This window comes from Rhinolophus hipposideros, assembly GCF_964194185.1.
Source record: "Rhinolophus hipposideros genome assembly, chromosome: 21".
Lineage (NCBI taxonomy): Eukaryota > Metazoa > Chordata > Mammalia > Chiroptera > Rhinolophidae > Rhinolophus > Rhinolophus hipposideros.
Window position 1 is genome coordinate 45,265,253 of NC_138067.1, and position 26,673 is coordinate 45,291,925.

Here is a 26,673-nt window from a genome sequence, read left to right on the forward strand (position 1 = left end):
GATCACACTCAAACCCAAACATTTAGGTCTCAGAGAAGTTGATTGAAAGCAACATCCACTCCCCAGACACTAGCTTAGATTGAAGAGGCAAGATACAATGTCTGGACAGACTGCCTGTGTTAATCTTGAGAATATGAAAAGTAATCACATGAATACTGTGCATACATACTAATCTGTTTTTGGTTCTATTCTGGGGTTCAACGCATTGGATGATGCCTCCCCACCTGGGGAAGGGCGATCCACTTTACTGAACCCACTGATTTAAATGCTAGTCTTATCTGGAAATACCGTCAGAGACACACCGACAATGATGTTTATTCTGGGCATCCTGTAGGCCCACACAAGTCTGTATGTAAAATCAACCATCACACGTCCTAGAAGGCCACACACACATACACACACACACACACACACACACACACACACAGGTGGGCATTGAACACTGAGTACTGAGATGGACCATACACCTATTGTTTGGGCAATTCATTTGCATACTCTGGACCTCAGTGTCTTTTTCTGCAAATTGAAGAAGTGGGGCTAGAAGGTCCCTGTCATGCAGGGTGTCACGAGGGGTCTCTGGTCCCACTCCCCACATAAGAACACAGGACAAGGTGGGGCCAAGAAGGAACACCCATGGAGCCATAAATAGGGGAGTCATACCACTATATTCTCACTGGTGGCTGGGTTGGAGACACAGGACACAGGAGCCCTACACTATCTGCAACCTGCCGTCCACTTCTCTGCCAACCAACCTCACTTACTAGCTGCAATCTGCTGTGCTAACTGCAATCCGCTCTTGCTAGCTCAGCCACCATCTTCTTGCTAGCCCCTATTTTCTGCTAGCGTAGCCACGGCAGTTATATTAGTGGCCAATGGCTCACTGGTTACAGCTGATGGCTAACTAGCCACAGCTGATGGCCATTTACTACCTGAACCAGCACCCCTCCACATGAAGCCAAGAGCCTGGAAACTGCACTCCTGGCTCTGTCCCCACGGTTACAAATTCCTCTGTTTCACACAGCCAGATTATCTGTCATATCCCCTTTCATGTATCTCCTTCCCATTCTTCCCCTGTTCTTTGCAAATTGGGGACGATGGGGAACAGACAAGGTATGTCCCAGCGTTCTGACCACAGAGATGCTGCAGCTTCCCCTGTAGGGAGAGATGAGTTGGCCAGGACAGGGAGCCCAGGAGGGGATGAGATGCCCGCTGAAAACGCAGGAATTGGTGGTGATCTGTGGGAGCCTGTGTTCATGCGGAAACCCTGCACCTTCCCTTCTCAGTAATCCCAGCGCTGACTCCACTGCAGGTTGTGGGAAGAGGATAGAATAGGATGGGCAGATTCACAAACTTGGATGGAAAACAGATTAATTTATTCCTATGGAGGCAAAGTCTTAAGAAAGACATATGCAAACCCACAGTATCAAAAGCAGCATGCTGGGATGATAAAAATAGGAAGAGAAGCAAAGAAACAATTAGCTTTAAAGCTAGGCTAAGGGCTCCTGTGGGGGGATGTGGGTGTGGTGAGAAGGGTGGGGAACAGGGGGAGTCCTGGGGGCCCACCACGTTCTATTCCCTGGAGGGTGTTCATTTCCTGATGAATCATTGAGGTTTTCTTGTGGGGGCTCTTTTCTGTATGTGTTTCATATTTGCCCCCCCACCCCAATGTTTCAAGAAACCCAACCTGGGCCTAAGGAGGCACCACCTCTCATGCATTCCCACCACTTCTGCCACCAATGCCGCCAGTTAAAAATAACCTGTGAAATCAGGGGCCTGTCTCTTCTCTCATGAAATCCTCACCATCGCCGAGGGTGGACGTCCCCAGGGTGGCATTTCTCACTCCGTGTGTCCTGCACACCCCGATTGCTGGGAGCAGAACCTACACAAGCAAAGCCCCAGAGGCCAGAAGATCCTGTCATGCTCTGGAGCAATGACAAATGTGGTCCCATGAGACATCGGTGATGAAAAAATCCTTCCTGGCACCCAGACAGCTGCGATGAAGGGGTGTTTATCCCTTTCAAAACCTGCACCTGCCTTTCCGCTCTTCCTTCCCTAACAAATCCCACTGTGCAAAGAATCACAGCCTCAGTTTCCCAGGTGTCCTGCCAGCCGGGCTCCTGTGACGTCCTCCCTGTGCGTTAACACACAGAATCCTCACCTCCACTGCCCGGGTGTCCCCTCTGCACAGTCCCCTGAGACTCAACCTCCAATAGGGAAAGAGTGACATCCCACCCCACCTGAGCGTCACCCATCACAGCTGCTGTCCCAGGGGGCTCCAGGCTCCAGGACACTTGTGTCCCCACTGGACAGTGACTCTCAGGGCAGCATCCAGGCGGGTGTGTGACTTTGTGAGCAGAGAGGGGACGCCCACTGGTGGACATTGAAAGCAGGACAGATAACTGGCCTCCTCCACCCCCTGTAGCTCCCCCGTCCCCATGTCCCTGAGCCCCACCCCTGGCTGGACCCACTCCACAGACGTCTACAGCCTGTGACGAGAGGGTTTGGCCAGAAGGAACCTGTTTTAACTTTGCAGAAAATGACCCCCAGGGGGAAGGGCATGACAGGGAGGCAGGGGATGAACGTGGGACCTGCGTGGGGTGTGATTTGGCTTCTCTCACCTTCCTGACCCCCAGGCCCCCAGAGGTGAATGTGGGGGTCCATGGTTGACCATCAAGGGCTGCCGCACCCTGTCAGTGTCTGAGTGTGGAGTTCTTCCTCCTCCAGGAAGCGTCACTGTCCTGACCTCACCTCTTCTTCCTCTGGAACCTTCTCTAAATCTTGCACTTTTACTTCTAATTTCTGGGAGACAAACCTTGAGAAAGAGACGTTTCCAGAGGGAACCTGGCACTGCCAAGCCCAGACATGTTGCTGGCCCTGCTCTGGGGCCGGAGGGAGTTCAGGAAGGATTACAAAGGCAGGTGTCCAGGATCTGTGGACCCTGGGTGTCCATGTGCTCTGTGCAGGGGGTGGGGGACGAGCTCCATCTCTGAGTTCCTCCTCTGTGAACCAGGAGGCCCCACGCTCCACCCCGGCTTCCGTGGTTTCCCCCTGTTCCCCTCCCACTTCCTTCCTTCTCTTTTCTCCCACAGGAGCCAGAAACCCTCCGTGTCAGACATGCTGCTGCTGCTTCTGTCCCTGCTGTGGGCAGGTGAGTGGTCAAGGGGAGGAGGCAGGGTGGGGGCTCTGCTGACCCTCCTTTCCCCACAGGGTCCCTGGCTCAGGATGAAATATTCCAGTTGACAATGCAGGAGTCTGTGACGGTGCAGGAGGGCCTGTGTGTCTTAGTGCCCTGCACTGCCGTCTATCCCGCGGACCGGTGGCAAGACTCTGACCCAGCTCACGGCTACTGGTTCCGGGAAGGGGCCAATACACGCCAAGATGCTCCTGTGGCCACAAACAAGCCAGGTCGTAAAGTGCAGGAGGAGACCCAGGGCCGATTCCACCTCTCTGGGGACCCTCGGACCCACAACTGCTCCCTGGACATCAGAGACGCCAAGAGGAGGGACGAAGGAAAATACTTTTTTCGTGTGGAGAGAGGAGATATGTTATGGAGTTACACAACTAACTTGCTCTCCGTGCAGGTGACAGGTAAGGAATGGGCTCTAGGAGAAGCCACACTGGAAGGACATGGGGGTTTGGGACAGGGCTGGGATTGACCACCCCTCCTGGGAGGATGCGGGGGGTCCAGCGTGTCTGGTCTCAGAGGGAGGAGCTGGACCAAAGCCTGAGGTGTCTCTCGGGGCCATACCTGGGATCCTCCCTCCTGATCCCATGTCTCCCCTTCTCACCAGCTCTGACCCACAGGGTCCACATCCCCTTCCCGGGCACCCTGGAGTCTGGCCGCCCCAGGAACCTGACCTGCTCTGTGCCGTGGGCCTGTGAGCGGGGCACGCCTCCCATCTTCTCCTGGACATCAGCTGCCCTCACCTCCCTGGGTCCCAGGACCCTCCTCTCCTCCATGATCAGCCTCACCCCTCGGCCCCAGGACCACGGCACTAACCTCACCTGTCAGGTGAAGTTCCCTGCAGCTGGTGTGACCGTGGAGAGAACCATCCAGCTCAACGTCACCTGTGAGAGCTGGGCCAGGAAGCTGGGGTCTCTGGTGGGGTCCTGAGGGCAGTGGGGAGGGGGTCAGGGCCTCGGGCACTGGGTGCTGGGTCCGAATCTGGTCTGGGACGGGGTCAGGAAGATGCCTGCCTCCACCTTTCCTGAATGTATGCAGCTCCATTGACTTGGGTCTACCATGTCTTTCTGTCCCAGACTCTCCACAGAGCTTGACCGTAACTGTCTCCCACGGAAATGGCACAGGTAGGAGGAGCCTATCATGGGCTGTAGGGAGCAGGGCCTCTCCCACTTTAGGGCCCGGCTGGGTCCTGCCTCATCCTGCTCTCACCCCGGTGACCAGACACCCCCTTGTGGGTAAACCCAGTGGTCCCTCCGTCCTCAACCCACTCGGCCCCTGTGAGCAGCTGTCCCCTTCGGCCCCTTGCTCCCAAAGCCCCCTCTTCCCCCACCCCTGTCAGCTGCACCAGGAGAACAGGGTACCATCCACATGGCAGAGCTGCCTTTCGAGGCCCCATATCATCAATCTCCTGGCGACAACTCCAGCTTAGCTTTGAATTTTCCCTAACGATGTTTTATTTAAGTAGTTTTTAACAGGTAATATATTCACATGGCCAAAAAGTTCAAAATGCGTAGCTGAGTCTGTCTTGAGATGCCGGGTCCCCTCCCAGGAAGTGACCAGTGTCCACACGCTGCTCTGAGCCTTGGTTTGTGCACTTAAAGAATAAGGGGTCCTTTGATATCGGTAGGACAGACGTCCTCACTGCTCTCTGTACCTGTGAGGTGTTCCCATTCCTGGATGGACTGTGGTTGTGTACACAATCTTCAGTGGAGAACCATGGCATTAAGTTTTTGTCTGAATGATATTCCATGTATAGACGTAACACCTTTTGTTCATTTATTGATGAGTTGATGGATGTTTGAGTTGTTTCCACTTTTTGGCTGAGCTGCTAAAAACATTGGTGTACAAGTTTTTGTTTGAACATATGTTTTCTCTTTTCTTGGGCATAGACTTGGGAGTGGGATTTCTGGGTCAGATAGTAGTTTCTATAGTCATCTTTTTGAGGACAAACCAGACTGTTTTCCACTGTGGTAGCATTATTTTACATTCCCACCAGTAATGTATGAGAGTTTCAATTTCTCCACCCAATTACCAACATTGTAGTTTTCCTTTAAAAAATTATAGGCTACTAGTGAGTGTGAAGGAGTATTTCACTGTGGATTTGATTTGCATTCATGTAATGATAAGGATGTCATTCATTTTTTTTCATGGATTTATAAGCCATCTGTACGTATTTTTTGGAGAATTTGTTTCAAGTCCTTCGCCCGTTTTTCAATTGGGCGATTTGCTTTGTGTTGTTTAGTTGTAAGATTTCTTTATATATGCTGGATACTAATCCTTATCAGATCTCTGATTAGCAAATATTTTCTCCCATTTAATGGGTTGGCTTTTCACTGTGTCCATAGTGTCAATTGATAAACAGAATGTTTCATTTCATGAGGTCCAACTTGTGCATTTTTTTTCTGAATCCAAGTGCTGGAAGGGCAGGGCAGGGGGTGAGGTGAGGGCATGGGTGGTCCCACAACCAGTGTTGCAGGAAGGCCTGGAGGACAATGCCCAGAGTCCTATTGGGAGAGGAAGATACACAGGATTGCAGTTGAGGAGGTGAATCTGTCTTTGTCTAGTTCCTACAGGGAAATCAGGGCCTGGGGCACAGGTGGTGATGGTGGCCATAGGGGAAGCGGCTGTCAAGACCCTGCTCCTCCTTGTCTGCCTCATCGTTTTCATGTGAGCTCTGTCCCAGGGAGAGGGGAGGCATGGGGAGCACAGGGCGCATGTGGCTGAGTCACAGAAGCAGGGCTGGAGGGACCCGAATGAGTTACGGGCAGGGCTGGCAGGAGGTGATGGGTTGGTGGGTGAGGATTCCACACGGGCAGCCATCGTGTGTGCCCCCACCAGCAAGTGTCCAGCAAGTATACCAGCTGTGCTCAAAGTGGTCTGTGTAGCTAGACCTGCCCTCTCCCACCTCTGTCTTCCCTCCACATCCTGAGCAGGAAACAGGGGACTGGGTCTGCTGCCACTGCACCCTCCCTGATCCAACCAGACTGAAAGACCCTGGTTTCTTCTTTCAGAGTGAGGTACCACAGGAGGAAAGGGACCAGGACCACAAGGGGCATGGAGGATGCAAATGTCTCAGGAGTTAATGTCTCAGGTGAGTGTTGCGGGTGTCTCACCAGCCAACATCCCATAGACACCTCCTCCAGGATGACCCCCAGATTTCTCTGCTTAACATGGGCAAAGTTGAGCTGCCACCTTTCTTCATCCCCAAACCCATTTCTCTGCTGAATTCTCTGACATATGGATGGCATGGTGGGTCCCACCTCTACAGGTGGGGTTCTCCACTTTGCCCTCCCTTCCTTCTCTCCAATCCAATAAATCACTAAGTCTTTTTCATGTTTCCTCCTAATCACCGCTCATCATAATGCCCGTCTCTTTCCCATCCTCACCCTGATCATTCCGGACACTTCATCTTTTCCTTGTGTCTGTGAACCCACCAACCTCCTGCTTCCATCTCACTCCTTATCACAGGCCTCCAGACAGTGTTTCCAGAGACCATATCATTTGCTTCCTGAAAAGTATGACAGCGACATTTTCTCTCCATGGCCAGAGATCCAGGTGGAGACGCCTCAGGCTGGATTGGAGGGTCTGCTGTGATCTGTCACCTGCTGGACTCCCTACCAGATTCCACCACTCCCTGCATCCCAAACTATCTCCACACTCAGCCGGGCCCCTTTGTGACTCTGAGACGTTGCATGTGCAATTCCTTCTCCTGAAATGCCCTTCCCTCCCCACCCTACATCTCCAAGTGCTGATCATGCTTCAGGCTCAGTCAAAAGTCACTCCACTGGACGTGTGTGTGTGTTGTGTGTGTGTAATTGTACAGTTTTGAGCAAAGTAAAATCCAGTCATCTATTAATAGACTTCTTCAGCAAGTCTAACTGAACACCTACTACGTGCCAGCATTGTTGTAGGTGCCAGAAATGCAACAGTGCACATGGCATCAAAAATCTGTCATCAAGAAGCTGTCATTCTGGAGACAAGAGGATAGAAATACAAACAAATAAATAAAAATGTTGTGGCATGTTGGATGGTGATATGTGTTTGTGGAGGAATTACCTACGGGAAGAATCAGGTGACACACTGGGAGACAATTTCCTACACCTGAGAGTGTGAAGCGTGATGTTTAAGCACAGACTCAAAGACAGTGAGAAAGCAGATTCCATGTTTGCCTAACAAAGATTACCCAGGAAGATGGAAAGACCGTGTCACAGCTCTGAGGCAGAAGCAGCCTGACCTGTTGTAGGACACATGGTGCGGTGACAGCACAGGGCGGCACAGGAGGGGGCTGCTGGGAGGGGGGCCCCAACCCAGGTGAGGCCTTGCAGGAAATGCAGGAATCTGGGAGCCTTTGAGGAGAGAGAGACATGGCAGAACGTCCCTTGTAGCAGGATCCCTATGGCTGCTCCCATCACAATAGACCAGCGTGGGTCCACGGCAGCAGAACAGAGAGAGGGCATGGAGGGCAGGAGGTGATGGTGGTAAACCAGGAAGGTGGAGTGGAGGACGAGGTTTTACTTCTGCGTATATTTCGAAGGTGAAGTTGATTGAATTTCCTATTGGATGTGGGGATTGAGAGAAAGAGAAGAGCAGGGACGGCCCCCAAATGTGTCTCCTGAGCACCTGGCAGGATGGGGATATGTTTCATGGACGTACACAGGAGGGTTTGGAAGGAGATGTTCATTCTGAGCAGCCACTTGATAACAACTGGGGATGTCAGTGAGAGAGCTGCATATGAGGAGAGGGCTCCAGACTGGAGAAGTGAACGCGTGCAGCCAGTGTAGGTGACGACACCTGCTGAAGTAAGAAGAGGTCTGATGGCACATGGAGAAGAGAAGGCACAGGAAACACATTGTCACTGGTGATCCTGGCGACAGTCGTTTCATGGTTGGTGGGAAAAGTGTGAAGATGAGATGGAGCTGAATCAGGAGGAGGGGGTGGGAAGAGAAGCCTTTGTGGAATTTGGCTGCAAAGAAGGACAGAGGAAAGGGGCTGGTGAAGGAGGACTTGCTCTGGTGCGTCTACGCACCCCCCCAGCAGTGCTCACTGAATTCCCACCTGTACTGCTTCCTGGGGCCACTACAACACATTACCACATACTCGATGTCTTGAAAAAAGGAAATTTATTTTCTCAGATCTGGGGGCCAGAAATCTGTAGGGAGGAAAAATATCTCCTCCCTCTTCCCTTCTATGTTCTCAACTGAGACCCTTGCAACAAAGAAAGCTTAGGTGCCACATCTTGGGGGAATGTGTCCCGAAGCCCATTATCTGATATCAATTTTACCGGCAGCACTCAGGTGTGGTTGGGACGCACTCACTCCAGAAGCCACATCTTGCCTCTTCCGGGTGCTGTGGCTGCCGGCTTTCCCAGGCTTGTGGCTGCGTGACTGCTGTCTGTCTCTGTGGTCACATTGCCTCATCCCGCTCTGTGTACACATTCACCACTGCCTCTCTCTTAAAGGACCCTTGTGACTAGACTCAGGGGCCAACCCTGATTATCTTGGATGATCTCCACATCAAGATCCTTACCTTAATCCCGTCTGAACAGACCCTTTTTCTTTATCAGGTAACATTTGCAGGTACCAGGTACCTTAGTACCTGGATATCTTTGGGTGGCCATGTTTCAACCCACTGTACTGCTCATGTGAACTTTTGCCCCCTTGAAAGTCCCCATCTGGCCTCCAGACCTTGTTTACTCTGCTTTTCCATGTCCAGACAATTAGTGGGTCATCTCATGAGTGATACGTATTTTAGGGAACAGTAGATTGCTCTTCTGTAAAAGCCAATGTTAAGAGTGCTAAAAGAAAAATTTAAATCTGGGAGAAAAACATCTGCAATGTATCTTTGATGAATGACTTGTATTCAAATATATCAAGGACTCTCAAACAAAACAATAAGTAAACAAACAAGCAAATAAAATCAGTTGTGTAAAAAAAAAACCTCACTCAACAACAAAAACCAAACAACGCTATTTAAAAATTGGCAAAGAACTTTACTAGACATTTCCTTGAGCTTATACAAAAAGCAAATACACATGAAAATATGCTAAACATCACTAATATTAGGGAAATGCAAATTACAGCCATACAATGAGGTACACCACCCATTATTCTGTAAGATGGTTATTATAAAAAAAAAAACTAAAACAGTAAAGTGTTGGTGACATAGTGAAGGAAGTAGAATTCTATGCTTTGCTGTTAAGGTTGCAAAATTTCATCTGCTGTGATATTCCTCAAAACATTAAAAATAGAACTACCATACGATCCAGTAATTTCACTTCTGGGTATATACCCAAAGAATATGGGTATATACCCAAAGCAGGAACTTGAATACATATTTATATACCCCTTTTCATAGCAGCATGACTCACAATAAGTAGAAGGTAATTGCAACCTAAGGGCCCATCAACAGAGGAACAGAAGGACTAAGAGGTGAACACATACAGTGGAATACTATTCAGCCTTCAAAAGGAAGGGAATTCTGACAAATGTTACAATACGAATTGAAGATGCCAGGCAAAGTGCGACAAGCCAGTCCCAAAAGGACAAATACTATATGATTCCACTTATGTGAAGTCCCTAGAGGAGGCAAATTTATTGACACAGAAAGAATGGTGGTTGCCTGGGTCTGGCCCAGCAGGGGGCAGGGCTATTCTTTTCATGGGCACAAAGTTTCAGTTTGAGAAAAATGAAAAAAGTTCTTGAGAAGGAAGGTGTGATGGTCTCATAACTATGTGAATGTACTGAATGCCACAGACCCAGACAAAAATGGTTAAAATGATAAAGTATTTGTTGTGTATATTTTACCATATAATTAAAAAAAAGAAGCCGAGGATTTAATCAGCAAATTCACCAAAGTAGAAAAATAATGGCAACTAAGCTCATGAAAACATGCTCTACATCACTTGTTAGGAAATCACACATTGAAACCACGATGAGATACAATGGAATACTACTTAGTAATAAGACATTACGAACTACGGATACATACAACTTGGATCAATGTCAAAAATATTGTGCTGAGAGAATATAGACACAGGTGACTACATTTCTATAACTTCTCCTATAGACAGAATTAATTCACCATGATGGAGAGTATATCAGTGCTTACTTGAGACCGGAGACGGGTGTGATGAACTACAAAGATGTGGGAAAAATTCTTTGGGGTGATGGAAATGTTTTATATCCTGATTGTGAAGGTCTACATTTGTTAAAATTCATAGAAATGCATACTTCAAGTGTCTACATTTTATTTTATGTAAATTATAAAGTTCTTTAAAGAAACACAGTGAGAAGTCACAGAAGCTTCCTGTCTATGGACATGGTAAAACTTTCTTTATTATACATCCAATTGTGTTGGGTTTTCTATTTTGTGCTACATTCTTCCTTTTTTTTTTAAACAACCTAGAACAAGATATCATTTTGCTCATTGGAGACTCAATTCCTTATACATCAAATAAGGGTGCAAAAATCTCTTTATGTTAGTAAGACTGAAGGATCATACATCTAGAAACTACTGTGTTTGAAAGATTTTACAAATACTTGATGGCAAATATTTTTATGTCACTGGGGTCAAGAATTTGCCAGATACATACTACACAGAGTGAGATGGAAAACCACGTGAGTTGAACCTAAAATTTTAATTGTTGCTGCATATTCCACTCATGTTTTCCAGAAATATATTCTGAGCCACATTTAACTGTGAGAAGCAGAGTTTTTTAAACAACTCTTGCTTATTTTTATTTTATGTAGAAATTAGACCCTTCAGAGTCCCACGAAGCATTTGAGGTGATTTGTAATTTTATAGCCCTTCTAAGGCAGCAATTTTTTTTAAGGCAGAACAGAAATCACCTAGGAAAAATCACACAATTGTACCAGGAAGCTAGAATGACAGTTTCTGAAATGAAGTACTAAATATAACCCTCAGATTCCTAGCAGCCAATGCAACAAGGGAAATGTAAAAAAAAATAATAAAAAATCTTTTTATTTTTAATTGGGGAATATTGGGAAACAGTGTGTTTTTCCAGGACCCATCAGCTCCAAGTCAGGTCGTTGTTTTCAATCTAGTTGCAGAGGGCACAGCTCACTGGCCCATGTGGGAATCGAACCAGCGACCTTGGTGTTATGAGCACTGCCCTCTAATCACTGAGCCAACCTGCCACCCGAAATGTGAAATCTTATTGTCTGATAAAAGAAAGTATGCAGTTTATTTGAAAAGGCAAATATTATCTTATTGCTAAAGGCTGGGAGAAACGTATTCCATAAGGAAAGCACATTGCATAACATAACGAGAAATGCCTTTAAAGTACTTGTTTACACCCAACTTTGTAGTTGACTGCCTGGAGAACTAGAAGCAGATGTTTCACATGACAGGAAATACTAATCTGTGTGATGAGGAAGTGAAACAATCTCTCCAGTTCAAACAGCACTGAATGGTGTGAATCATGGAAAGTGTCCTGTGCACTGGCTCATAAAACATGTGTTCTCTCTTTGTTTTTACATGAAGATGCTACACGGTTTTTATTTTAGACATGGCATTGAAATGTCACAAATCAGCATATTAGCTGTAAAAACAAAACTCATACACATAATTTTAGAAAATTCCCAGTATGCTAGCAGGATACATGGTAAACTCACCAATGACTGCAGCTCTAAAGCCTGGCGGTTGCATGTATTTGGGGAGGAAGTGACGTCCATGAGTGGGGAGAATCTCAGTGGCATAGAACAGTCGTATCCCTTCTGGTCTCCAGCCAACCAACATTTAGATGCTCACTGAGCATCTAGTGGATGGATGGACCTGCCTTCACTTCACCTGGGACCCCCTTAATTTTTCTGTCCCAGGTGCTCACACAAACCCTAAAGAATCCTACACCTTGCAGGACCAACAACCTGAGGGTCTGGATGCACTGTGACCCTCCAGGTCAAGGCAGCAGTTGACTGGCTCTCTGGTGTAGACAACAGTGCTCAGAAAAGCCCCTCAGATGGGAAGACCTTAGGAGACTCACGTGTCCTCAGAGTTCCTGGTTCAGGCTCCCGTGCTGGAGGGAAGCCCCCGAGATGGGGCAGGATCTGAGGTCTGCTGCCTATCTGCTCCTCTCTGGGTAGGTGTCCAGGTCTCTGGGCTGTGGGGTGTCCACTTGCTCTGTGCAGAAGGGGGATGAACTGCGGCTCTGAGGTTCCTCTTCTGTGAACCAGGAGGCCCCCCGTTCCGCCCCAGCTTCTGTGGTTTCCTTCAACCCCTCTCCCACTGCCTTCCTTCTCTTTTCTCCCACAGGAGCCCAGAAACTATCCGTGTGAGAGATGCTGCTGCTGCTTCTGCCCTTGCTGTGGGCAGGTGAGTGGATGAGGGGAGGGAGAAAGGTGGGGGCTCTGCTGACCCTCGCTTCCCCACAGGGTCCCTGGCTCAGGATAAAGGATACCGGCTGACAGTGCAGGAGTCCGTGACGGTGCAGGAGTCCATGACGGTGCAGGAGGGCCTGTGTGTTTCTGTTCCTTCTCATACCCCAGTACCTACTTGACTTATCCTCGCCCTATTTATGGCTGCTGGTTCCGGGAAGGGACCAATATATACCAACAGACTCCTGTGGCCACAAACAAGCCAGATTTCAAAGTACAGGAGGAGACCCAGGGCCGATTTCACCTCCTTGTGGAACCTGGAACCTACAACTGCTCCCTGGACATCAGAGACGCCAAGAGGAGGGACAAAGAAAAATCCTGTTTTTGGGTGGAGAGAGGAGATACGTTATGGAGTTACACATCTAACTTGCTTTCCATGCATGTGACAGGTAAGGAATGGGCTCTAACAGTAGCCACAAGTGAAGGACACTGGGGTTCGGGACAGGGCCGAGATGGACCCCCCCTCCTGGGAAGGTGCTGGGGTCCAGCGTGTCTGGTCTCAGGGAGGAGCTGGACCAAAGCCTGAGGTGTCTCTGGGGGCCACACCTGGGACCCTCCCTCCTGATCCCATGTCTCCCCTTCTTACCAGCCCTGACCCACAGGGTCCACATCTCCTTCTCGGGCACCCTGGAGTCTGGCCGCCCAGGAACCTGCTCTGTGCCCTTGGCCTGTGAGCGGGGCACACCCCCCATCTTCTCCTGGACCTCAGCTGCCCTCACTTCCCTGGGTCCCAGGACCCTCCTCTCCTCCATGATCACCCTCACCCCTCGGCCCCAGGACCACGGCACTAACCTCACCTGTCAGGTGAAGTTCCCTGCAGCCAACATGACCGTGGAGAGAACCATCCAGCTCAACGTCACCTGTGAGAGCTGGGCCACGGTGTAGGGGGACCAGAGGGCCTAGCTGAGTAGGGGACCCAGAGGGCACAAGCCTTGTCCCTCCTGCATTTCTGTGGTTCGGGGCGTGTAGAGGGTGGTACCTAGATGAGCTTAACCTCACACCTTCCCACTAAGAAGGAAACTCCTCTCTTCTTGTCCTAGGTGCCTCACAGAACCACAAAATAGGTGTCTGCCTAGGAGATGGCTCAGGTAGGAAAGAGCCTCCTGTCCATGTGACACTGGTTGAAGTGGGGTCTCTGCCAGGTGGATTCAGAGCTGGACTTTCAGAGTTCACCTGGCGAGGGTGGAGCCCAATACACGAGAAGGCCCCATCCGGGTCTTCCCCCATGTTCTTCTACTGCTTTCCTGCTAGGGTGAACCCCCACACCCTCTTCCCTGCCCATCCTAAATGACCTTTCTCCCATCACGAAAGCCTTCGGGCGTTTTTGAGAAGACTTTATTTTTTAGAGCAGTTTTGGGTTCACAGTAAAATTGAGCAGAAGGTAGAGAGATGACCCCTACACTCACTGCACCCTCCCTCACACACACTGCTTCCCCACTGTCAACACCCCTCACCAAAGGGGACATTTATTACAATCAATGAACCTTCAGTGACACGTCCATTCTCACCCAAATCCATAATTTACGTGAGGGCTCACTCTTGGTGTCGGGCATTCTATGGCTTATCATGCACAATAGTCTCACTGCTCCAAAAATCACTTTGGGCTATTTTTTGACTGTCAATCCCCCGGCCCTCACCCTGTTCTGTCTGTGGAGCCCAGAGCTCCCCCCACTGCCCTATTCCCTGGTGATTGCATTTGGTCCCCCCACCCCATTAGAGAGTGACCCTGTTAGGGCTTTCTCAGCAGTGCCCATCAGACTGCTGACAAGTGACGCCCAGAGACACATCCCTGACCCCAGGTGTTGGGCTCCCAGGAGGCCTGGCCAGACAGGACCAGGAAAGCTGTCTGGGTCTCGTCTGAAGGGCTGAGAACCTCCCCATTCTCACCCCCTTCTGGAAGCACAAAAGACCATATTTGATCCTGAGTGATTGGTCCCGTGGAGGCCAGAAGAGAAGATTCTGACACCCTTCCAGGAAGGGATGAGGGATGAGGCCTTTTAGCATCCCGCAGTGAGGTGTGTGTGTGTGTGTGTGTGTGTGTGTGTGTGTGTGTGTGTGTGTAATGCCCATGGAACCCTGAGCCTTAAGGTCCTGTTTGCAGCCAGGTCAGGGGTCTGCTGCAGAGAGACCCTAGATGGAGAAGAACCTAGAAGAGACGGCATTTGCTGGACAGGAGTTGGATAGGAGCTGTCACGTAGACCTTGTTCTTCATCCTGCAGTTCTGGAAAAGGCTGAGCTCCTACGACCAGTAAGAGAACCTAGGGGCTGAACCTGGATGGGAGGAGAAGAGCACCCCTCCTTTCATGCTGGAGAAGAGGGGACTTATGCCCACTCGTCAAGATTGGAGTTCACCCCAAGTCTCTCTTGTCTGCAGGAGAAGCGGGGACCAGGGCAGGAGTGGTTCTGGGGGCCGTCACAGGAGCTGGTGTCACTGCACTGTTTGCTCTCTGCCTCTTCCTCATCTACTTCATGTGAGCTGGGTCAGGTATGGGGCAGAGGTGGAGAAGAAGGACCTGGGGGGTTGGGAAGGTTTGGAGTGAGGCCGGGGATAGAGTGGTGGTGAGAGGCCAGCCAGTAGCCAGCCCTGGTTCCAGATGCCCAGGATCCCGGGGCAGGGGGCAGCCTTGTTACAAAGGCTTATTACGAAGCCGCTTGGGCTTGCCCCACCTGTGACCTGCCCTAGTCACTCGCTCCAGCTTCAAAGAGTGACTCTGTGTCAAAGACCCTGGTTCTTCCCGCCAGAGTGAAGACCCACAGGAAGAAAGCAGTCAGGACAGCAGTGGGTATGGACGACATCCATCCTGCCGGCGGGCCAGCTTCCCTGGTGAGTGATGTGGGCATCTTGGCATACAGCCTGGCCCCCCACATTTCCTGGGCGGTCCACAGTCTCGCTCCATTCAGGATGTCCACAAATGAGCTCCTCGTGGTCCCTTTTTTTTTGTGGAAAATGTAGATTGCATTACTATTCAGGTATGTCAGGCCAACAGATTGGGAGACAATTGCCACAGTTAGTCCCTCACAGTTCCCAAGAGGAAGGGGAAACGTCACACCCTTCAAGGCCACGTGGGGCAGCACCAGGGTTGGTCAGGAGGCTGAGGGAGTGAGGAGGAAATGTGTGTGTCCAGGAGCCTTGATGCTGGTTTCCACGGGGAAGGCAAGGCGAGGCCGGGGAAGCTGGCTTAGGACTGGCTACTTTCATTAATTCTATGGGGCTCTGGGGTGTGGTGGCTGTCTCTCGTTGTCTGGGACCTGACCCTGGCATGACTAGGGCAGGAGGAGAATGGTGTGAAGTGTGAGCTCCATAAAGGAGGTGGTTGGGGTGTGCGCTCCGGATTGCTCACTTCTCATAGGGAAGGCATGCTCGCAGGCAAGTCCTTCACTCTCTTTAGCAATCGCCTGTTCCTGGCGGGCGCGGTCCCCCTGGGGTTAGCCCCAGACGTCAGAACATCAGAAGTACAGGGTTCACACATACTCCTTCTGAGTTTTCCATCTCACTGATGGCACCCTTGTCCCTGCCACCCAACCAGAGACCTAGCTGTGTCCCATCACCTCTTCCTGCACCATTATACTGCAAAGCATGTCTGTACTTCTGAACTCAGCTCCATAGAACCGTTCCCCCTGAGCTAAGCTCCCCTCGTCATGTTTACCCTGCTGCAGCCTTCCCGTCTCTCCTCCCTGGCATGTTAGCATTACCTCCACAAAAGATCACCATCTCACCCATGTCTGAAGTGCTTTTTCACGCTGCCAAACCATGAGCACCCGACAACTTGGTCTGGCATTTGGGACAGGAAAACCAGAGTCACCGCCAATGTGTCACACCTCCCACACTGGCCTGCTCACTTGCCTAGAGCAGAGTAAGTGTTTTCATCTTAAGTTTTTCACATCTCAGAATCGTTGCTTGGCTCTCCTCTCCTCCTCCTACTCCTACGTCAGCCTGCCCTGTTCCCTCTCCTCCGAGCTCTGACTTTTCATTCACTCATTTAACTCTGGCTAATGTAGACACCACTGTGAGGTTTCTGAGCACATGATCAGCAATCGCCCATGCATTTACCCTTTCCCCCAGCAAATATCTCCCACTTGTCAATTGTTCAGTGTGTCTGGGTAATAGCTGGATTTTCACAAATTCTTACGTTACAAATGTAAAATATCCCTCCTGGAAACTCTCTCCTTGCGTGTCAGATGGCCTCCTTCTCCCTGTGTCCTCACATGGCTTTGTCTCCATGCCCATGCATTCCTAGTGCTTCCTCTTCTTATAAGGACTTAAGTCATTTTGGGTCCCACCCTAATGACCTCACTTAAACTTCATTCTCTCTTTAAAGGCCCCATCTCCAAATACAGTCCCACTGGGGGTTAGCGCTTCAACATATGAATGATGGACAATTTAGTCCCTAAGACAGACTTAATTCGGGGTAATAATGATGACCCTCGTGTGAAGCAGTTGGGATCTGGATACATTTTGAAGGTGCAGCCAACAGGATTTGCCAGTGGGGTGACAGGGTACACCTGGGGTATGAGTAAAGACAGCTCACTGCCTTTACCTCACAGGTGTCATGGATGTCAAAGATGACTCCATGGGTGTCACAGATGTTGTAGATGTCCAGAGATTGTCAGAGATTTCCATAAATCTCCATAGATACCAATAAAGTCTCTGATGTGGTTGCCCTGAGCAACTGAAAGAACTGAATTGCCAATCCCTGAACTTGCCAACTCTGCAGGAGGAGTATATTTTTAAGAGGGGATCAAACTTTGTTTTTGTTACTATAAGTTTGAGGTACTTCTGAGGTGTCGAAGTGAAGATAACAAGTAGATGGCCAGAGCCTGGAGCTCTGGAGAGGGGTCCAGATGGGAGACACAGAGATTTGGGGGTCTTCCACATCAAGGTCTGAGAGTGGATGAAACCACAACGAGAAGGGGTCTGCAGGCAGGGCCCTGGGACCCTCCAGGGAGTCAAGGAGATAGTGTGAAAACAGCAAGAAGACCACTGAAGAAAAATAAATCACCAAAAGAGTGTACGGTTAGGTCCTGGTGGCCAAGGGGTGATGGAACTTCAGGGAGGCGAGAGTGCTCATTTTTATCGCGCTAATTAAGTCCAGTAAGCTAGAATCTGAAATATGACCACTTCAATTTAGCTAAGTGGTATCGCAGCTGATCTCAACAAAAGCAGATCTAGTAGCCTGGTGGAGGCAGATATCTTTATTGGAGTGAGTTCAAGAGTGAATGGAAGTAGAGACAGTGTAAAGACTCTCTTGAGAAATGTTACCATAAATCTAGAGTTGAGAAATGAGTCTGCAGCGGAAAATGTTTGTACTCCTCAATCCCTTGGAATTTCCCAGGTGACAGAAGTGTCTTTTGTTCTAATGAGGTGACTCTTGGTGGATTCTTAGATGGGGTCTGGGCGCCTGGAAGACCAAGCCAAAATTAGAAGCTTAGAACTTTCAGCCCTGTCCTCCATCCCCATCCAGAGATGGGAGAGAAGCTGGAAATGAAATTAATGACCGATCATGATGAAGTGTCCGTACAAATCCCCAGAGTCTGAAGTTCAGGGAGCTTCCAAGTGGGTGAATGGGGGACAGAGCCAGGAGTGCAGTTTCCAGGCTCTCGGCCTCACATGGAAAGGTGCTGGCTCAGGTAGTAAATGGTCATCAACTGTGATTGGATGGCCATCAGCTGTGGCTAGTTGGCCGTCAGCTGTAACCCGTAAGCCATTGGCCACTAATATAACTGCTGTGGCTACACTAGCAGCAAATGGGGGCTAGCAAGAAGATGGTGGCTGAGCTAGCAAGCGCAGATTGCAGTTAGCAAGTGAGGTTGTTGGCAGAGAAGTGAACTGCATGTTGTGGATCATGTGGCTCCTGTCTCCTGTATCTCTAACCCAGCCGCCAGTGAGACTATAATGGTATGAACCCCCCGTCCATGGCTCTGTGGGTGTTCCTTTTTGGCCTCACCGTGTCCTGCGTTCTTATGTGGGGAGCGGGACCAGAGACCCCGCAGTCTGCCTCGCACGACACATGGCGCAGCGAGCAGGGTCTCCCGCTGGGAGAACGGTGCACTTGGAGAGAATGTGGCAGTTTGCTTCTTCTCACACATCTTGCCCCATGAATCTCTTCCATCCGGATGGTCATCTGTATCTTTATCACATCCTTTTATTATAAGCTGGTGCACAGTAAGTGAACTCTTTTCATGAGTTCTGTGAGTCACTCTAGCCAATTAATTGAACCTGAGGAGTGGGACATGGGAACTTCTAATTTATAGTCCGTCGGTCAGAACCACAGGTGACTTGCTATCGGTGTCTGAAGTGGCAGGGGCCAGGGGGGGGTGTCTCTTATGGGACTGAGCCCTTACCCTGTGAGATCTGACAGTATCTCCAAGGAGATAGTAGCAGAATTGAGTTAAATTGTGGGACACCCAGCTGGTGTCACAGAATTGGTTGGTGATAAGACAAAACCCCACATACCTTGTGTCAGAAGTATTGTGAGTGTGACGGTAATGTAAGAGTAAAGGAGACACACAGGAAGAGTAGTTTTCCGTAAACACCCTCCTGTGCACCCAGTACCGAGCACATAGGAAACCTTTGAGAGGCCAGGGGTTGAGTTCACGGTCAGTAGATGTGTGACCTTGAGAAGTACCTAATGTCTCTGAGACTTAGTTTCTTTCTTTGTAAAAATAACAGTATTTTCCACATAGGTCTGTGTGAGTGTTCAGAAGAACTGGAAAGCAACCAACAAATGCTATATTTGTTGGATAGCTGAATAAATGGGGCCTTAAGAAATGTTTGCTAAAAGAATGGGAGGACGAGCAAACGTCCTGTCACAATCAAATTCACTTCAGGGACCTTCTCTGCCTCCTCCCACACGCTGCCCTGCTCTGACCCCCTTGTTTGCTTTCCACACAGTCACCAGCAGAAGTCCGAGTTAAAGAGCCCCGCTGACTCCTCCAGCTCTGCAGGGACCACCCCTCCCTTGGAGTTGGAGCAGGAGCTGCATTATGCCTCCATCAGTTTTCGCGGGATGAATCCTCCTCAGACGGGCATGCACACGGCGGCGTACTTAGAGGTCAGGACCCAGTGAGAAGCCGACGGGAGCGTCAGGCTCAGCCGGAGCATATCCAGAGCCTAACAGGAAGGGGGACCCACAGGCTGATGCTTGCAGACTTAGCGTCCCCACAGGCAATGGGTTTATAAACTACTGCATACAAGTTTCCTGCTATATTGGAACGATCGTAGGCATTTGCCATCAGAGACTCCTGGAATTAAATCCACACTCTTTCCCTTTGTAAGAGTGTGACACCTGGTGAGTCACCTTACCTCTCCATGTCTTGGTTTCCTGCTTTGTGAATGGCTGTCAGAAGCGCTACCTCACAGGGTTGCTATAAAGATTAAATAAAAGTACATGTGGTGGAAAACACCTATCAAACATCCTGCTGCACTGTGAGTTTGATACCTGCTGGCCCCTTCCCTCTCGAACAGAAAGGTGTTAGTGACATTTCACCCAGAGGCAGGGGAGACGTCCTGTCCTGGGCGCGCATCACATGTGCCTCACTCTCTACCCAAATCCACGGCTCCTTTCCCCGACTTGGCCTCCAGCATCGTCTCCCTTCACTCCGACATCTTCCCTTTCCATCCTGCCTGCCTCATTCTAGTCCTGCTATGGGCAAAATCACTTATTAAGATGTATAGAATTTTCTAAAACTCAGAGCTGACCATAGTCAAAATACTGCTCTATCTTCTCAGCCTCAAGTAATCTACAAGCTTCTTCACTTGACATTCCAGGTCAGGGCTCAGAAACCTTTCTTGTACAGGGCCAGAGAGCAAATGTTCCAGGCTCTGCAAGCTATATGGTCTCTGTTGCGTCTCTGTTTGCAGTGCAAACGCAGCCATAGACAGTCTCAAAATACACTGACGTGGCTGTGTTTCAACACAATTGTATTTACAAGAGCGGGCAGCCCCCAGGCTGTAGCTTTCTGAGCTCTATTCTAGGTTGTTCTCAATGTCACCCAATCCACCTCGCCATCACCATGTCCTAGCCCAGCAACCTCTCGAGCCGTTCTCTAAGTACCTCCATCCTAATGCATTCCTCACTGTCTGCGCAGCCCCATCCTTCCTGCAGGCGGGCCCATCACCACGTCACCATCACGCTTATCTTAGCCTTCGAAATGAGCTCAAAAATCATATCTGGGTTGAAAGGCGGAGGGAAGCAGGAACTCATAATCTTCCTTCTAAATAAACCTAGTATTCTAACTTAAATGAAAATCAGTTTAAACAAAAACAGCCCCAAATTCTCCTGCAGCACCAAACGATAACAGGGCTAAAGCATTACACCATCAGTTCATAGAGTGGCCCCTAAGTAAACAAGTGAAAGATCCTGGTGTGGTGGAAGAATCCCTGAGGCCTAAACCCCTCAGCCCTAAACCTGGAAGGAACAGCGGAGTCTGACTTCTGTTTATGATAATGTCAGGCTGGGCGACATGAATCAACCCATGTATTGAAAACATTAAACGCTGATGGTGAGATTTCCAATCCAGACAATATGGCCTCAAATCATTGTTTCCTGCTCATCCCCCTCTACTCACAACTACAAACCCTGTGGATGGTGCAAGAGACAACCAAAGGAGAATTCTGGAGTGTGGCAAGAAGGTGAGTTTAGGAGTATGGTTTGGGGACCCCAGGAGCAATACAGAGGCAGGGCACCTCAGTCCCCTGACCCAAGAGAGGACAGAAACCCAGACCCACTGTTTTCCAAATCCTGACTGAGAAGCAGAAGGCAGCCAGATAGGCTCATTCCTCTCCAAGCCCCTCTGACACTATCAGGTATGTCCAAGTCCACTTGCTAGAGGGATCAATTGGAACCAGAAATAAGTGTCCAGGAAGCGCTTACCTTCCCCATCAGGTCTGAGACTATGCTCTCCTGCCCAGAAGCGCTGGGGCGGGTGGACATAACTGGAGAAAGGGACCCAGTCATAGTGTCTGATATTCCTGATCCTGACCCTCAGTGTTCACAGATTTTTTTAATTTTTCAGTTACAGTTGGCATTCAATATTATTTTATATTAGTTTTAGTTGTACAGCATAGTGGTTAGATTTTATATAGTTTGCTAAGTGATCCCTCCAATAAATCTAGTATCCACCGGGGTGAAATAGGTGAAGGGATGGAGAAGTACAAAGTGGCAGTTATGAAATCGTCACAAGGCAGTTGAAGATTTTTGTTTACGATGGTAAAGAAACACATAACATCCGATCTACCCCCTTAATGCAGTTTTAAGTGCACAGTATTGTTAGCTACAGACACTGTACTGTACTGGAAAGCAGGTCCCTAGAACGTGTTCACTTTGCATAACTGAAACGTTATACCCCTTGAACAGCACCTTCCCATCTTACTTAACTCATGAGTGAAGTAACCAGGCAGCAATGAAAGAAGCACAGATTTGTACGGAGGAAGGAATGTTGAAGTGACTTTGTGAATGGAGGGGAAACTGGCGTGGTAGGGGGAATGCAAGTGACCTCCAGCAGACATGAAGTATTTGCTGTATCACTAGTTACCCACTAACCACAGCACTATAAAATAGTTCACAGGTAGTAAAATGCTAAAATCAGATAATCCCGGAAGCATGCACTCTAAAAAATGTGTGGTTTTCCTTTGGAGACAGCCAGTACGCTTATTTTGCTTATTCTAAATTTCCTTACAATTCTGAAAGCAAATATTTATTGATCACCTAATAGCATGTTTCTAAGCCGTGTGAATTCAGCAGTAAGAAGACCTTACATTGTAATGGCAGGAAAGACAGGCAAATAATAATTAAATAGATTACACGTTATATTAATTGGTGATAAGGCGTTTGGAGAAAAACAAAGCAGGAAAGATATATAGAAAATATGGAATGGATTATATTGTTCAATATGTTGTTTGTGGATGTTACTGAGAAACTGACAGTTGATTATGCACACATACACACACACCATAGGCATTTACACACACACACAACTCCGCGATGCACACAGAGAGAGCACAGACACATAGACACTGACACACACACTCACTCCCCCACCACACACCGATATACACAGACACACAGACATACACCTAAGGCATACACACCCGGAGCAAAGACACACACACACATCCACACACACACACCAGACATACACACATACACCTCAGACACATACATAGAGACCAGAAACACACACAGGTATTTAGACACACACAACTCAAACATGCACACACAGACACATGGACACATACATACTTCAAATACACATATAGATACACACAGCACACACACAAAGATCACAAAGACAGACACACACACCATAGACACACACACAGAGACTCAGACATAAACACACGTGCTGCAAACACAGGAACACCATGGACACACACACACACACACACACACACACACCACAGACACACACAACATGCATCAGCCACCCTGGGTCCCAGAACAGCTCCTCATACCCAAAGCTCAGCCCTGGGAAGACCCGGACCTGGTTCTCAGGCCAACTAGTCCCAGTGTCCCAGCAGGAGGGAAAGGTCAGGAATGTTCATGACTCTAGGCCACTCTCTGCCATTGGGGTGACCTTTTCATTCTCAGTACCCACCTCCCCTGCCCACCTGCCCACTAATATCACTTCTCCGCCCCCATCCCCTTATCCCTTCCCCCCCCCCACCCCGTGGCCTCACCACCCCGCCTGCTGGCCTGTGTCTGGAGCTGCAGTTGTATCCACACTCAGACCAACCATGGGGAACAGACAGGGAAGGTGGGAACATCCATCTCTTGGCCTTCGGAAAGACTGAGGCATGAAGCCTTTTCCTCCAGGTGAGGAAAAAAAGACTCACCTGAGAGGAGTGGAGAGCAAAGAAGCAGGACTCACAGGTCAGAGCGGGAGGCCCTGCACACTGCTCAGGGTGCTGCCCCTGAAGCTCCCCCCACTCCTGCTCTGAGGGCCCGTGGGGGTGTGGCTGGAGTTCACTGGACTCATTGGGAGCCCCTCGGAGGTGTCTGCCAAGTCTTCCTGTGCCACTGGGCCTGCCTTTGCTGACTCCAGCTCCTGCCCAGACTCCAGGCTCCCAAGGAAGCTCCTGAGGTGTCTTCCTGGAAACCTGTGTGTTGATGAAGGGACCCAGGCAGGAGGGAAGCAGGGTCTCCTGCATGAGACAGCAGTGAGCTCTGCTGGCTGTAGAGCTCATTGGGTGGCTCAGTTATCACCCCCTTTCCCAAAACAGGATGAGGAGAAAGAGGAGAAAGAAGGGGGGAGGAGGAGGAAAGAGGGGAGGAGGAGGAGGAGGAGGAGGGTGAGAGGAGGAGAATGAGAAAGGAAGGGAGGATTTCCTTCCATTCTGGAGCAAAGGGCTGAGGGACTGACTGACGCCAAGGGCTGCGTCCTACCTCCCTGTGTGCTCACACCAGCGTCTCTGGCTGGGGTCCCGCTCTCTAGAACAGGATGAAGTTACTTCCCAGACAACTCTGCTCACCTTGCACCTCCCAGCTGACCTGTTCCTTCCTCTAGGCACATCCTCACTCCCTCCTGTGGCTCCCCCAGCCCCGCGGTCCCTGCAGCACCAATTCTGACCACATCAGGTGTGACTGTCTCTGCTCCCTGTACCCGGCCTGGGCCGTGCTCCTCCAGGGTTTGCCTCACCTCAACCCGCCCCCCCAGGGCACTCCACTCAGCAGATGGGAAACCCGTGCCAGGGGTAGAGGAGCAGCGACGGGCTCAGCCAGCAGAGGGACCAGCCTGAGCAGAAGCCGCAGACCTGTCCTGTTGCAGGGAGAGGACAGGAAGTGAGGCCAGTGAAGTACCAGCCCTGCAGAGCGGAGCTGCTGTGGGAGGAGTGGCAGAGTTTTCCTCGTCACCAAAGCTTCCCCTTCCTTTTTCTCCTCCGGTCCTCAGGGAGGCCCCATCCTACAGACTGGCCACTGTGCAGGCTGTGTTCACTGTGGGCCAGACCAGGCTATTCTGAGCACTTGTATGAACACACCAATATTCTTGGCAACCCCATGTATTAGACACTCAGGCAGCCATAATAGAGCACCACAGACCGGGCGGCTTAAACAACAGAAATTCATTTTCTCACAATTCTGGAGGCTGGAAGTCTGAGATTAAGGCGTCAGCGGGGCTGGTTCCTTCTGAGGCCTCTCTGCTTGCCTTACAGATGGTCATCTGCCCTGTGTCCCTGCGTGGTCTCCCCCTGTGTGTGTCTGTGTCCTAATCTCCTCTTCTCATGAGGACACCAGTCCTGTCAGATTAGAGCCCACCCTACTGACCTCATTTACCTTAATCACCTCTTTAAAGACCCATCTCCATCTTCAGCCCATAACACCCCATGGGCATAGGCACCTGACTGTGCACAGAGTGGTTAACCTGCTTCCCAAGGCAGCACAGCCAGCTTCAAGGAGCAGGCTGGAGTCCAGGACTGCCTGGCTGAAGAGCGCACCCTTGGCCCCCTTATTGGAGGTCTCAGATGAAGAAGCCCCAGGGAAGAGCTGACCACCAGGAGGTCTCACTGAGGAGAGGACCCAGAATGACCACTGGGGAAGGGGCAGGGCCAGACATTTGACCTGCAAGACAGCCACACTGGAGTCTGCAGAAGATGCCCCCCTCCAGCCTTGCCTAGGGTTCTCCCACAGATGAGAACTGTGATGCCTGCGTGTGACAGATGAGGAAGCTGAGCCTTGGCGGGGAGGAGAGCCAGGCTTCCGCACAGAATTGCACTGTGCTGGCATCTTGCTGGGAATGCTTGGCTCTCAGTCTTTTGCAGTCAACACCAGGTATGGTTGAGCAGGGGGCTGCGAGCAGGTCAGGAAGCCCGGGACCACTGCGGGCCATGTCCTGGTGATGTGCATGGAATCCTGGTGCTGTCCACCCTGGGCCTTCATTGGGAACTCACCGTGTAGCTGCACAGGGCCACCAGGTCCCCATGAGCCCCTGCCTGCACTCCCACCTGAAGCCGGAATGGCCAGGGGTTTGTCTGCCTCCTGAGGTGTCAGAGGCATGTTCCAGGACAGAGGCAGAGGCCGCCATAGTCTTCCCTTCCACTCCACGCCCCTAAGGAGTAGATGCTCTGATTGATCTGTTGCATTTATTCATTCATTTATTCATTCATTCATCACCACCTCTCTCAGCCAGGAGGAACCCATCCCATCTTTTATGTCTGGCTCCCCTGCCAGCCCCTCCTGAGTCCCACACCCCCAGGACTGACCCTTCGTGCCTTGTCGAAGCTGTGACTGGCCCAGCAGTGCCTGCTTTCCTGTGTGGACAGCGGTGCTGGAGGGACAACCTGAGGACAGGGATCAGGAACGGCAGGTCGGGTCCTCCTTGCATGTGGGGCCTGACTGGAACCCCATCTGGAGAGTGGAAGTGCTTGTTCTCCAAGGGCTGGGCCAGCTCCACTGCGTCTGGGGGCCCAGCCCCTCCTCCGTGCTCATCACTTTTCTGACTTCACCCCGGCTTCCTGTTGGGCTTCCCCTTAGTCCTGTGACACCAGGGCCCCATGACGCTCCCCCCAAAGCTGCCGCTGCTGCTGCTACTGCTGCTGCTGCCCCTGCTGCGGGCAGCTCAGGGCACCAAGAAAACAAACGGTGGTGGCACCAAAGCTGCAAGGTCCTTGGCGCCGATTCCAAGTTACCGGCTGACTGTGCAGGAGTCCGTGACTGTGCAGGAGGGTCTATGCCTCTACGTGCCCTGCACCTTCTCCTACCCCAAGGAAGGCTGGAATGACTCTGACCCGGCGCGTGGCTACTGGTTCCGGACAGGGGCCCATACCTACCGGGATCCTCCAGCCGCCACAAGCAAGCCAGGTGGTAAAGCGCAGGAGAAGACCCGGGGCCGATTCCACCTCCTCGGGGACCCCCGGACCTACAACTGCTCCCTGGACATCAGAGACGCCAAGAGGAGTGACACAGGGACATACTTCTTTAGGGTGGAGAGAGGACCCAAAGTGAAATATAATTACAGGTGGAACCAGCTCTTTGTGAATGTGACGAGTAAGGAAAGGGGTCAAGGAGAGGCCACACGGATGGGTCTTGAGGGCACCTAGGGCAGGGCTGGGATGAGACACTCTGATCCTCATCTTAGGCAGGACCCAGGGGGATACAGGGA

General features: G+C 50.4%; 1 protein-coding gene across 1 annotated transcript in view; it reads left to right on the top strand.

Annotated features, from left to right (window-relative positions):
• The first annotated feature begins 3,101 nt into the window (after positions 1–3,101).
• LOC308489926 (sialic acid-binding Ig-like lectin 5) overlaps positions 3,102–26,673 on the top strand; it is a 31,172-nt gene continuing 7,600 nt past the window's right edge. Inside the window, exons 1-10 of the mRNA XM_081031542.1 lie at positions 3,102–3,148; positions 3,208–3,588; positions 3,792–4,070; positions 4,261–4,308; positions 5,749–5,851; positions 6,196–6,275; positions 12,574–12,658; positions 13,179–13,457; positions 19,469–19,628; positions 26,084–26,558. Coding sequence (XP_080887668.1) covers positions 3,115–3,148; positions 3,208–3,588; positions 3,792–4,070; positions 4,261–4,308; positions 5,749–5,851; positions 6,196–6,275; positions 12,574–12,658; positions 13,179–13,457; positions 19,469–19,628; positions 26,084–26,558 — 1,924 coding nt within the window. The 5' untranslated portion in view covers positions 3,102–3,114. The remainder of the gene's footprint in view (positions 3,149–3,207; positions 3,589–3,791; positions 4,071–4,260; positions 4,309–5,748; positions 5,852–6,195; positions 6,276–12,573; positions 12,659–13,178; positions 13,458–19,468; positions 19,629–26,083; positions 26,559–26,673) is intronic.